The sequence below is a fragment of the Nuphar pumila genome, chromosome 12 (assembly GCF_984573655.1).
Source record: "Nuphar pumila chromosome 12, dmNupPumi1.hap1.1, whole genome shotgun sequence".
Classification (NCBI taxonomy): domain Eukaryota; kingdom Viridiplantae; phylum Streptophyta; class Magnoliopsida; order Nymphaeales; family Nymphaeaceae; genus Nuphar; species Nuphar pumila.
Window position 1 is genome coordinate 27,920,871 of NC_143260.1, and position 12,392 is coordinate 27,933,262.

The 12,392-nt window shown below is 38.0% G+C and overlaps 1 protein-coding gene across 2 annotated transcripts in view; it reads left to right on the forward strand.

The window, feature by feature from the left end:
- Nucleotides 1-12,392, forward strand: part of LOC149820424 (uncharacterized) — a 40,154-nt gene that overhangs the window by 10,994 nt on the left and 16,768 nt on the right. For both annotated transcript variants that reach the window (XM_089983602.1, XM_089983603.1), the window contains exons 3-10: nucleotides 1,100-1,313; nucleotides 2,134-2,220; nucleotides 2,309-2,448; nucleotides 3,342-3,422; nucleotides 3,531-3,595; nucleotides 4,412-4,587; nucleotides 5,521-5,651; nucleotides 5,752-5,839. In XM_089983602.1, the coding sequence (XP_089839728.1) occupies nucleotides 1,263-1,313; nucleotides 2,134-2,220; nucleotides 2,309-2,448; nucleotides 3,342-3,422; nucleotides 3,531-3,595; nucleotides 4,412-4,587; nucleotides 5,521-5,651; nucleotides 5,752-5,839 (819 nt within the window). In that variant the 5' untranslated portion in view covers nucleotides 1,100-1,262. The remainder of the gene's footprint in view (nucleotides 1-1,099; nucleotides 1,314-2,133; nucleotides 2,221-2,308; nucleotides 2,449-3,341; nucleotides 3,423-3,530; nucleotides 3,596-4,411; nucleotides 4,588-5,520; nucleotides 5,652-5,751; nucleotides 5,840-12,392) is intronic.

Sequence of the window (12,392 nt, forward strand, 5' to 3'; positions counted from 1 at the left end):
AAAGGAATAACGTATTTAAAAGGAAGAAGAACGAGCACAAATTTAAAACAGGAACAAGCACTGATTGGGTTTAGAAAGGAGAACACATTGAAAGGAGAATGCAGATTGGGTTTAGAAAGGAGATCACCGATTGGAATAGGATGGGTTTTGGAATCTGAGAAGACACCGATTGGAAGAACCCAGATTTAAAAGAGGGGAACGTAGATTGGAACTCACAGATTTAGATTGGCATAGGATGGGTTTTGGAATCTGAGAAGACGCCGATTGGAAGAACCCAGATTTAAAAGAGGGGAACATAGATTGGAACTCACAGATTTCTTGCCTTGGAACTCAAGACCATCTCTTTGAACACTCCTTTTGGAGAAGCAATCCCAGGCCCAACTTCAACACTGCTCTGATACCATGTTAGAAGACGACCTCCAGATTTACCTGCGCAAGGAATAAAACAAATGATAGAGAAAAGGGGCTGAAGAAGGTCACGGCTGAAAATCGTTCATGTTCATTGATCTATTCAGTAATACATATATTAAGTGATTACAAAATGATTAGTGTACAAAAATACCCTTTAATGAGAGGTTAAAATTACAACATAACACAACTATATGGATATGGGTCTGGATTGAATCCAGATCCGTAAACCAGGTAAATGACGACTTCTTTTACTTCTTTTCAGATGGTAGTATTGATGTGGGATATTCCAGATGTGGCCGAAAGTAATCTTGGGTTACTGAACTCCAGAAAAACGGGAATGCTTCCAATAGATTATTTTTTTTTTTGTTTTTGTAAATGAATGTTGAAACATGAATTTCAAATAGTGGCTCTTGGGGACTGTCCTGTTGTCTGTTTTTGTTTGGCTTGTCTATATGTAACTGTTACATGATTTAATTTCACTGGCCTGATCTTTGATAATGCATAAACTTGTGAAAGTTTCATATAGTTGTTTGTACTTTTGCTGTGTCTGGACACCACTTGGGATATCTGTGTATTGCTATCACCTGGTTGCATATGATACCATCTTGAAGCTGTGTGATGTAGTTCTAGGTCAAAGTATTGTAGTACTTGTATTTTCATCTGAGTGAATGATTTGTCTCAAATGCAGGGGTGGAGGGGTTGTTGGCTTGGTTATGGCATGTTCCAATACCTTTGGGCTTGTTACTGGTGCTTCTCTTTTGGGATTTGGATTAAGTGAGATACCAAAGAGCATTTGAAGGAATGCAAACTGGGGAACTCGTCAGAAGGTTCTTTCCCTTCGAGTTGCTAAAATGGCACTGAATCTTGACAATGCCCACCAAGATTTGTCCAATGCAATTGTAGTAAGTATTGTGTCTTGCTCAGTCTAGAAACTAATTTTGTTATATTATGTTTTGTCTCTTGATCTGTTGACTAGTTGATTATGAAAGTGTCTGTCTTTAGGTAGGCTATGACTACAAGCATGCCACTATATTCATTCATAGCAAGTTTGCCATACATTGGTGACTAGTCATTATATGCTTATTATATTGACTTCAGAATTTGAACTTGATCATGGAGCTATGTCAACCTGGGTACGGGTACAGTGTGTACGACACGGCAATTCCAAAAAATGTGGGTACAGGGACACAACTATATATATATATATATATTAAATATCACATAAATGCAAAATAAATTGAATATAATCTAAATATATATGCTATATCTAAAATATATATTATATATTGAAAATATAAAGTTATAAACTGAAAATATAATTATAAAATATAAATTAAATACAAACTTATATATACGGAGGGTAAAAGGCGTGTCCGGGTGTCGACGTCGACACGGGTACGGAGGGCAAAATGGAGTGTCCAGGTACCATAGTCATGGAGTTGTTCATCTTCCTAACCCATAAAATAATGAGGATGGGAATTAAATTAGAAATGCTACATGGTACAGGTGTCTAAGTTATAGAAACTTCCTTCGATATAAACAATTAGCTCAACTTGGAATCTTCGTAACTGGACGTTGATCTCGTGCATGATGATCAATAACTGAGTTTTTTTGTCAGAATGTAACAGAACTTTTTCTATTCATTGCAACATACTTTAAGAAACTTTTGCACTTTATTCTATTTTCTTGAATTGTATAGTCACTTCTGGCTTTTTGTGTTAGATTGCTCAAGCAACATCAAATCAGATGTCTAAGCATGACCCACTGAGGCCCTATATGGATGTTATTGATGACATGTTGCGTCAGATGGTACTTGTATCACCTATGTATAAAGTCTCTTCATAATATTTGCAATTGTTTTCTCTGAACTACCTTTATGGTTTCCTGTTTCATTTAGTTTAGAGAAGATCCAGGTTTCAAACCAACAGGAGGCAGATTAGGGGAAAGCGACATGGACTATGATGCTGATGAAAAGTCAATGGCTATGCTCAGAAGGCAACTTAGAAGAGCTCGAGAAGAATACTATCGGTATAAAAGGTATTTCACATCCAAAATGGCTATACTATGATTTTGTGATTGTTAACTTTCTGTAAACACCCTTTCTCCATGGATCTTCTTTGTGATAACAAGTTGCATCTCATATAGCCTTAGCAAGGAACTGTACCCTGTATTTGCAATTTGCGTGCATGAAAAGACAGAACATTGTACTCATTAGTTTGTCAACATTTGGGAAACGTAGTTTTTCCAGCAGATACTTAAGGATGTGTTGCTTATGGCAGCAGTTTTTTTGTACCATTATATATTGGATGTGATTGTCAGTTCAAATAATGAACTTGATGTATGATTAATGCCTTTGTTGTGTGCATAATAAAAATATTTCAAAGAAGCTATGTCATTCTTCATTTGTCCTCTCATCTAGTTGTTTCACAGAAATGTCATATTTATTGAAATATTAGAGCCCTTTAAAATGATTGTAGAAGTAGAAGAAAATTGCAAATTTAAGGTGCTGATTGTTTTAGGGGTTTGACAAAGCAGTTTCCTTCTTGCTATTTGTATTGGCCACTTGCTCTTCTCGGTTTCCTTCTTGCATTGTGTAATTGATTTCTTTTTCTCCCACTTATTTTTTGATGTCATTAATTTCTTGCTACATATTTGTCACCATTTTTCATGAGCTAGCACTAAAAGTTTAATTACTTGAATTATGGTTAAGATATTGATGCTTGAATCCGATCATTATGTGAACTGCATACTTCATGCAATACTATTGAAAAAAGACTAGTTTTGATCGGATAGCCTGGATGTATAATTGAGGTTCTTTTGAGTTCAGATATCATTATGTTATTCTGAGAATTATATGAATTGCAAACATATTTTATACTTTTAAGCCTGTTTCATGAACTTTTCATTGTCCGCTGTCAATGTTCTTGCAGTGAATACATGACATATGTCACTGAGGCCCTAGAATTAGAAGACACTATAAAAAATTATGAGCGCGGGGATGCTTCAGGATGGTGTGTTTCTTGCTTGTCTGTTTCCCTTTTGTTTCTTGTATGTTGCTCTTTCTTTCATGTCTGTGGTGCCTTGGCAGAGGATTGATTTATTAGTCCATGTTGTTGCAGGAAATATGTTTCAAGTTTCAGATCTGCTCGCACTGGCACTACTGGACCGTTCTTGGATACGCTGGGTAATTGTGCAACTGATTTTTGTACTGTTTTATGTTCTTGTTCATGAATTAATGGCCTATTAGTTATACGAGTTCTATTTCCAATCGTTGCTTATTTTCTTTTTTGTACTTAGTATTAACTGTTTATGTACTTACTTTATGGGTTTATTAGTGAGGCTGTTTCTGCTATTTGTTATTTTTTACTTGTTCTGGATATTCATGGCTGCTATGTGACAATGAGAGTCTTCAGTCTTGTTTACGTCTTCTATAAGATCTCTTGGTCTCAGAAACTTTTATTTGTTTTTTCTGATAAAGATAATTTTTTAAATCTTATTTTGGTCTTCTTTTTGTTGTCTTCTTAAACATTTTTGGAGTTCCTGAATCCTGAGTCACTGGCTTAGTATTGTGTATTGTGTCGTGATAATGTACATGTTTCCTTTCCATTTGTCAGCTTCATACTGCACGTGTCATTTACCATGTTTGGAAGCATTTTTCTGAATGGGCAAAAAGTTTGGTTTTGCTGCTCTGTCATTTGAAACATGCAGCAACTCTTTAGACATCTGAATTTATTTATTTAATACACCATACTGTCCATACATTTACAATTACAGTGACATCTATCTTGCAAGAATTCTTCTGAGGAAAGGCTCCTGCATATTCCAGAAAACCAACTAAGGGATATTTCAGTTGTTTCTCCAGATCTAGTGTTTTTAATATTTAAAAATATGTCCCTTGTAAAATAGAAACTGAACATAATGACTCACTTCTGCATTTCTGTGAATGTGGATCCCCTAAATCTTATGGTGTTTAATAGTCTATTATTGGTATATATTGCAGAGTGGATTTGGCGATGCGTTCTCAGGAAGCACTTCAAGAAATTATTGGTTGTCTTGCTTGGATGTATGTCAGTTGCCATTCTTCTAGCAGAGGCTACACTTCTTCCAAGTGGTGTTGATCTATCTCTTTTCTCCATTCTGATAAAAGCATTTGGAAAGCAAGAGATGCTTGTGCAGGTTATTGTAGATATAGTTTTCATTATCATGCCATTCTTTTATGCTGTTGTTAGCCTCAGTGTTGTCACTAGGGGTGGCAATCAGGTCGGGTTGGCGGGTTGGCTGGTCAGCATACCTCAACCCGAAGCCGACCCGTTTATTAAACGGGTCGGCTGTGGCAAACACGAACCTGACCCGTTTATTAAACAGGTAACCCGACACGACCCGCCAACCCGTTTAATAAACGGGTTGGGTCGGGTAAACGGGTTAGCGGGCTGGTTGGCGGGTTGACCCGCCCGCCTAACCCGTTTATTAAACGGGTCAGCCGGGTTGGAATACCCCTAACACGAACCCGACCCATTTAATAAACGGGTTAGGCGGGTCGACCCGTTTATTAAACGGGTTAGTTTAAGCCCAACCCGAACCCGCCTAAGAGGCGGGTCGGGTCAGGTTTTGCCACCCCTAGTTGTCACCATCTTTATTTGAAGAGGCAAAAGTTGGGGCATGAACCTTGCCAGAAAAAAAATCGGGATTTGAGTTTGGATGGTGTCTATGTAATTAGATTTACAAGTTGCCAAGTTTGGCTACAGTCCCACTCAGAATTTTGAGCCTGTGTTGGATTCACTTTGTTTTTGGTCTTGGCTTATGGTTGTGCTTGGTTATGATGGATGTTCATTTTAGCCATCATATTTTATCTTACTGGTGTTCTTTTAATGTTACTTTCAATTAGTATTCTAACATACTATTTCCATTAAGATATTCTCATAGAAAAGTAGCAACATTTATACAATTGCGGTCAGTCTTTTTATGTTCTCTCTCTCTCTCAAAAAAAGTGGTCAGTCTGCGTGATGACACTAATAATTCTAACATCTCACAATAATGTTGTTTTTTCTCATGCATCAATGAGTCCTTTCAGTGTATGGTCTGTTATTAATTTGTTCAAGTCTTGTGCAGATTGCTGCATTTGTTCCTTTAATGTACATGTGTATTTGTACGTACTATTCCTTATTCAAGATTGGGATGCTGATGTTCTACTCCTTGACTCCAAGGCAAACAAGCTCAGTGAGCTTGCTTATGATATGTTCGTAAGTATCTCAGACAATGCTAGTTACAAAGAGGTTTGCCATTGTCAATGCCAAACTTTGAATTGTAATAACAATCACATGTATTTAATGCCTTTGTTAGGATGGTTGCTCAGTATGCTCTTCCAATATCTTACAACTTTTTAAATCTTATCCGACTTGATGGAGATGCCAAAACTACCTTTGAAAAGGTGAGATTCATTTACTCGTGGCTACTAGGATCAAATATGATATCTGATGTATTACAGAACTCATAAACATTATAGGTGGAATGATCTCATCTGTTCCAATATGAATATGGATGGGTTTCAGGATCTGTTTTATCAACCACTGATATGTTATGTTTTTGGTGCATCTGCCTTTTCTGAAGATGCTGATGATAACTTGCTTCATTTTGTGAAGTCACTGGATCAATTGCTGGTTTTGAAACCATGTTTGTCACTCTAGTTAATAATGTCCTCAGCTGTGTTGCATGGATACGGTTGTAGATATGGGAATACAGCCATTTTTTATGAAGTTTCTGATATGACTTGTATATAAGGGGATACAGAACGGGAGTTGAAATGGAGTATCCATGTGACATAGGTCTTAAGGCTTGTGAGGCGTGAAAGAGGTATAAATGACCAATAAGCACGATGGAAACGAAGTTTACTTTGGCTTTTTTTTAATGGATTAAATATGTATATTTTGTGTCAGGAAAGATGAAAAGAAAACATATATACAAATAAAAATGGCAATAGAAAAACTGGTTTTTCTTCTGGAATTAATTTTTAATACTGCATGGTGTAGTTAATGCATGATTGCTCGGGTTAGTGGCAGCATTGTTCTAGCAGGTGGAGATTGAGCTAGTGGATTAAGTAGGTTGCGTTCCTCTTAGAGGCAAGAGGTTCAAAGGGACTAAGGAAACCCAGTTTGGTAATAACTAATCACTGGGTCTGACTCTAGGAATGATACCGATAATTATGGGTGTCCTTTCAGCCTTTCTCCTTGAGCTGAATTTTTCTTCCCCAAGATGCAGAGGGAGATTGCTGTGGGTGACCACCTGGGATGCATCTAAAGCTACTGTAAAATCCTGGTTCATGCTCATTTGAACTTGTCAGGCACTATATAGGTTTCTCCTCATCATCAGCTTGTCCCAACTGTAGTTCAGTTATAATATCATTAGCAACAGTATTATTCCATTCTGTGATTTTCATCATCTGCCTGTATCATACTATTATCAGTATTACCAACATTTGTCCAAGCCAATCATTATCATCAACACCACTACCAATAACAGCAAGCAGTGGCATTATGATCACTCTGTGATCATCAGCATCACAATGTCATAGTAGCATCATTATCGACAGTGACAGCTTCATTGTATCATGGCAACCGGGAGGGTGGTGTATGTTCGCCCCCGATGATTCACTGAATCCCACGTCTGTGTTCGGGGGATCGAATGAGCGCCACGTATTCATGCACATGGGGCTTGTATTCCCGTGTATGTTGACATAACTTTGCATCGGACTCTGATGTTGTTGCAAAGACTTAATCACCCTTGCTTTTCTTGCCCTGAAATGACGGTTCGAGGAAATGACAAAAATATCCTCCATTCAAAAGTTGTGAAACGGCGGCTCGATAAAAAGACAAAAAAGTCCTCCATCCAGAAAGTTTGATGTTAACCATTTAAAGTGGAGACGTTCCCTATTCATTAAACTCCTGCGCCATCTGCTGTAACAGTTGCTCCCATTATCAACCAAAACTTTGCCTTCGTCTCCAGTCTAGCTTTCCGCCTTGTTTTTTATCCTGTTGTACAACACACTGTCGCCTTCTCGTGTCTGCCTTGCGTTACAAAACATTCGAGTGTCTTCTCTTCATTTTTGCTGTCGTTAGGCATCATGGTAGAAAGCAATGATTCACAAACATTCCTTCCAGTGCCATTAAGGCAGCGTGAGTAGCTTTTCATCTCATCATGCGATCGATGAAGAAGGCATGTCGTCTTGTGTGCCATTAAGGCATTGTTTGGTTATTGCAGGTAGAAATTGTTCTTACGAAGGTTGAAAACTTATCGATATTTGTAAGACGCTGGGACCTATTGACAAGAATGCTTGTTTGCAGATGCTAGGAAGAGCCTCTACCCCATCAGGTATCCTACATTCATTCATCCTTATCGATTTGTAATTAGTAACAGACTCCCGTTTTTGTGAGATACATTTTTGTTAGTTAATATCGATTTGTTTGCTATTATGCTCAAGTTCTTCCTTATCGTTTTGTAATTTATTGTGCGATATATTTATCGACCTTTTAGATAGTATGGTTTTGTATCGTCGTGTTGTAAGTTATTATGCTGAACTGCCGCTTCGATTTTCAATATCTTACAAATCGCTATACATACATATCGTTTTGTAAGATATTATATTGCATGTAATATGTATTTGTAAGATATTTGTACACAGACTTTGAAAACATGTGGATGCAGAAACACATTGTTACACGCATGGCGTGGCGATTTTCGCATGCATATCGCTGCTCTCTCAGCGACTTCTATTGAACTCGCTTTAGAGCCTCGTGGATATTATGAGCGCGTTATCGTCAACACACATGTACGACATGTGTATTTTATTGGCATGGTAAGCGATAAGTCGATGCTCAGTATAAGCAAACATCAAACTGCACTTGCTTTGATACTGTCATGCTTTAAATCGTTGCTTTGACTTGCTTAACCCTAGTGGTATCCGTTGTTATATTCATCATGATTAAATCGTAGTAAAGCTATGCCGCTTGCTAACGCAAATTGATATATTGCTTACAAAACATTCTATTGTCTTATTTTATTTGTCGTTGTTGTTAGGCATTATCGAAGAAAGCAATGATGCACAAACATTCCAACCAGTGCCATTAAGGCAGCGTGAGTAGCTTTTCATCTCATCATGCGATCGATGAAGAAGGCATGTCGTCTTGTGTGCCATTAAGGCATTGTTTGGTTATTGCAGGTAGATCTTGTTCTTACGAAGGTTGGAAACTTATCGATATTTGTAAGACGATGGGACCTATTGACAAGAATGCTTGTTTGCAGATGCTAGGAAGGGCCTCTACCCCATCAGGTATCCTACATTCATTCATCGTATGCATTGTATCTCAAACCGCTGTATTAGTAACAGACTGACGTTTTGTTAGTTAATATCGATTTGTTTGCTATTTTGCTGCAAACACGAATTGAGATATTGCTTAAAACATTGTTGAGCTTATCATCAGGTTGTAATAAAGACGATGTAGCTGAATCAATCGAAAGATCTAGAGAATTGAATATCTATACTTATGACGCAACTGAAGAATTGAACATCTGCACTAACAATGCACATGAAAAGAAGGGTGTAGGCATTAGACCCACTCTTGACTTGAATGTTCCAGTGGAAGAAATGCAATTCAATGATGAGGTAGACTACCATGACAGTGCACATAATAAAAGTGTAGGCCCCGGGAATGTACACGGAAGTACACTTGACTTGAATGTTCCAGGAGAAGAAATGCAATTCAATAATGAGGTAGATTTTGATGACAGTGCACATAATAAAAGTGTAGGCCCCGGGAATGTACACGGAAGTACACTTGACTTGAATGTTCCAGGAAAAGAAATGCAATTCAATAATGAGGTAGATTTTGATACCGTAGGAACTGGGAATGTACATGGAATTACACGTCACTATGTTCCTGTAGAAGGAATGCAGTTTAATAACGAGGAAGATGCATATAAATTTTACAATGATTATGCCTTAAAAGTTGGCTTCAGTGTGAGAAGGTTTTCTTGGTCAAAAAATGCACAGGATGTCTTGGTTAGAAAGACATATGTATGTTCCATGCAAGGTTGGAAGAAATCAATGGGAAATCCAACAAGGAGCATGTCAGAATCAAGATGTGGATGTCAGGCGAGATTGGTTTTGAGAAGACATCTGAATGGGAAATTTGTCGTGCGTACTTTAATCATTGATCATAATAATGATTTATCTGCATCATTTATGACTGCTATGCTAAGGTCACATCGTAAAGTAACTGTAGCGTATGCTGCAATGGCTGAAATAGCCGATAGTGCCGGCATTGCACCAAGGAAGACATACAATTTGTTTACCCGCATAGATGGTGGTCGCGAAAATGTGCCATTTACACCTTTGGATCTAAGAAACCACTTGAGAAGGAAGAGGATAGATAACATGAAGAACGGAGAAATATGTTGTTTGGTTCGCTACTTACAGAATAAATCAAGCAATGATCATGGTTTCTTTAGTGCAATGCAAGTGGACGAAGATGGATATGCTGTGAATATGTTTTGGGCAGATTCAAAATCTAGAGTAGATTATGAATGCTTCAATGATGTGCTTGTGTTTGATACTACAGTAAAGATTAATACTGAACAGTGGCCATTTGCGCAGTTTGTGGGAGTGAACCATCACGCACAGAGTTGTATATTAGGCAGTGCTTTTGTGTATGACCAGACCAAGGAAAGCTTTGAGTGGTTGTTCAGAGTATTTACACAGGCAATGAACGGGAAGCATCCAGAAACTGTACTTACAGATGGTGATCACGCAATTGCGGCTGCAGTGCTTCATGTGTGGCCAGATGCACATCATCGCCTATGTTTGTGGCATATCTTTCAAAATGCAGCAAAGAACATAAGACACATATTTAATCAGAATACAGGGTTTGACAAAACGTTTACAAGGTGTGTACTTCATAGCTTAGACGAGGTCACTTTTAAGTCAGATTGGGACAAAATGATTAAGACATACGACCTTACTGACTGTCTGTGTTTACAAAATTTATATGCAAAAAAAGAGAAGTGAGCATTGGCATATGGTAGTCAATACTTTTGTGCAGGTATGATAAGCACACAAGGAGCCGAATCTATGCATGCCACCCTGAAGAAAACTTTGTATTCATGTTTAACAATGTTTCGTTTCATGGAACAATATGAATTATTTGTAGACGGTCTAAGACAGAATGAGCTTGAACAAGACGTGAAATGCTTCAATACACGACCTCAAACTTTTGGCATGAAAATATTGATGCGACCTGCAGCTCTGTATACACTAACTGTATTTGAATGGATCAAGAAAGAGGTGTTGCATGTCATGAATTGCAAAATAGAAGGACTCGTGCAAACCGAGAATATGCACAAATACCATATTTTTTGTCAGGGCGAAAAACATCAGGAAAGGCAAGAAGCACATGTCACGTACAATGTTGACAACGGAAGGGTAAAATGTTCGTGCAAAATGTATGAATTCAAAGGCATTCTATGCTGTCATGCATTAAAGGCACTCAATCAAGAGAAGATACAAGAAATACCTGAGTCTTACGTAATGCGAAGATGGACCAGACGCGCGAAGATTGAAATGCTCGTTATGGACAATGCGAGTAAATCTGGTGTTGACGAGAAGTGCCACATAGCCTCCCGTTACCAACAACTGTGTAGGTCATTCATGCATGTTGCTGATTTGGCATCGAGAAGTGAAGAAGGCTATGCATGTGTGAGAAAAGCTGCAACGGAGTTACTTGAAAACGTGGAGTTAATTCACATTAAGTCCGTTGCAGCGAATGAATACCAGCCGAAGATAATGGGATCGAAAAGCGTAGGTCAAAATCATGTTTCGCTTGACACTCCTGAGAAGTTGCACCGAAGCGTAAACATTATCTTCAACAAGTCAGTAGATAACGTTGTTGATTATGATGGACATATTCATGAAGCGAAGGGTATCAAAAGAAAACCGTCCTTGAAATGAAATGGGGATCTTCGAAACACGAGCTTTGATTAACAAGAGCAAGTGTCAAGAATGACACTAAAGCATAACCCTTAAAAAGGGTATAACTGGAAACAAAATAAAAATAAAAATGTATTCTTTATTGATATGAAAAACCAATTGCTTAAGAAGCATTGGAGTGAAATACAAGAGGGGCTGCACCCCTTTATATACACAGCTGAAAGAGGACTCAATAGAGCTGTTGGGCACAGTCCAACAGCTCTATTTAGAGCTGTTAGAATGTGTCAGTCCAACAGCTCTATTGCTAGTCAAGTCTGGACAGGACTTGACTAACAAGAGTCATTCTAGTTCAAACTGAACTAGATGACATAAAGACAAAAAATAAAAATAAAGGAAAAAAAATACAGAAAAGAAAGAAATTAAAAATGTATTTATATATATATAATAATAATATAATATTATTATATATACATATATGTACAGTTTTACATTTTAACACTCCCCCTCAAACTTACGGTACAATGAGCGAAAGTTTGTCTAAGAGAAAGTGAAATCGGGGAGCAGCGAGAGGCTTTGTAAAGAAGTCTGCTAACTGATATTCTGAAGTGACATATGGCAGATCAATTATCCCGTGTAGATATTCCTCTCTGACGTAGTGACAATCCATTTCGATGTGTTTGGTGCGTTCGTGAAATGTTCTGTTACTGGCAATGTAGATCGCACTTTTGTTGTCACAACACATTTGTGAAGCCTTTGTTGCTTCAACTCCCATGTCAGCAAACAGTCGTCGGAGCCAAACTACTTCCATGGTCGTGGTTGCCATGGCTCTGTATTCAGCTTCGGTGGATGAGAGAGATACCTTCTGCTGCTTTTTACACCTCCACGAGATTAATGATTCCCCTAAAAAGACACAAAAGCCAGTGGTTGAGTGTCTGTTATTGGGATCACCTCCCCAATCAGCATCAGTATATGCAATTAAATCAAGAGAAGAGGAGGAAGATAAGAA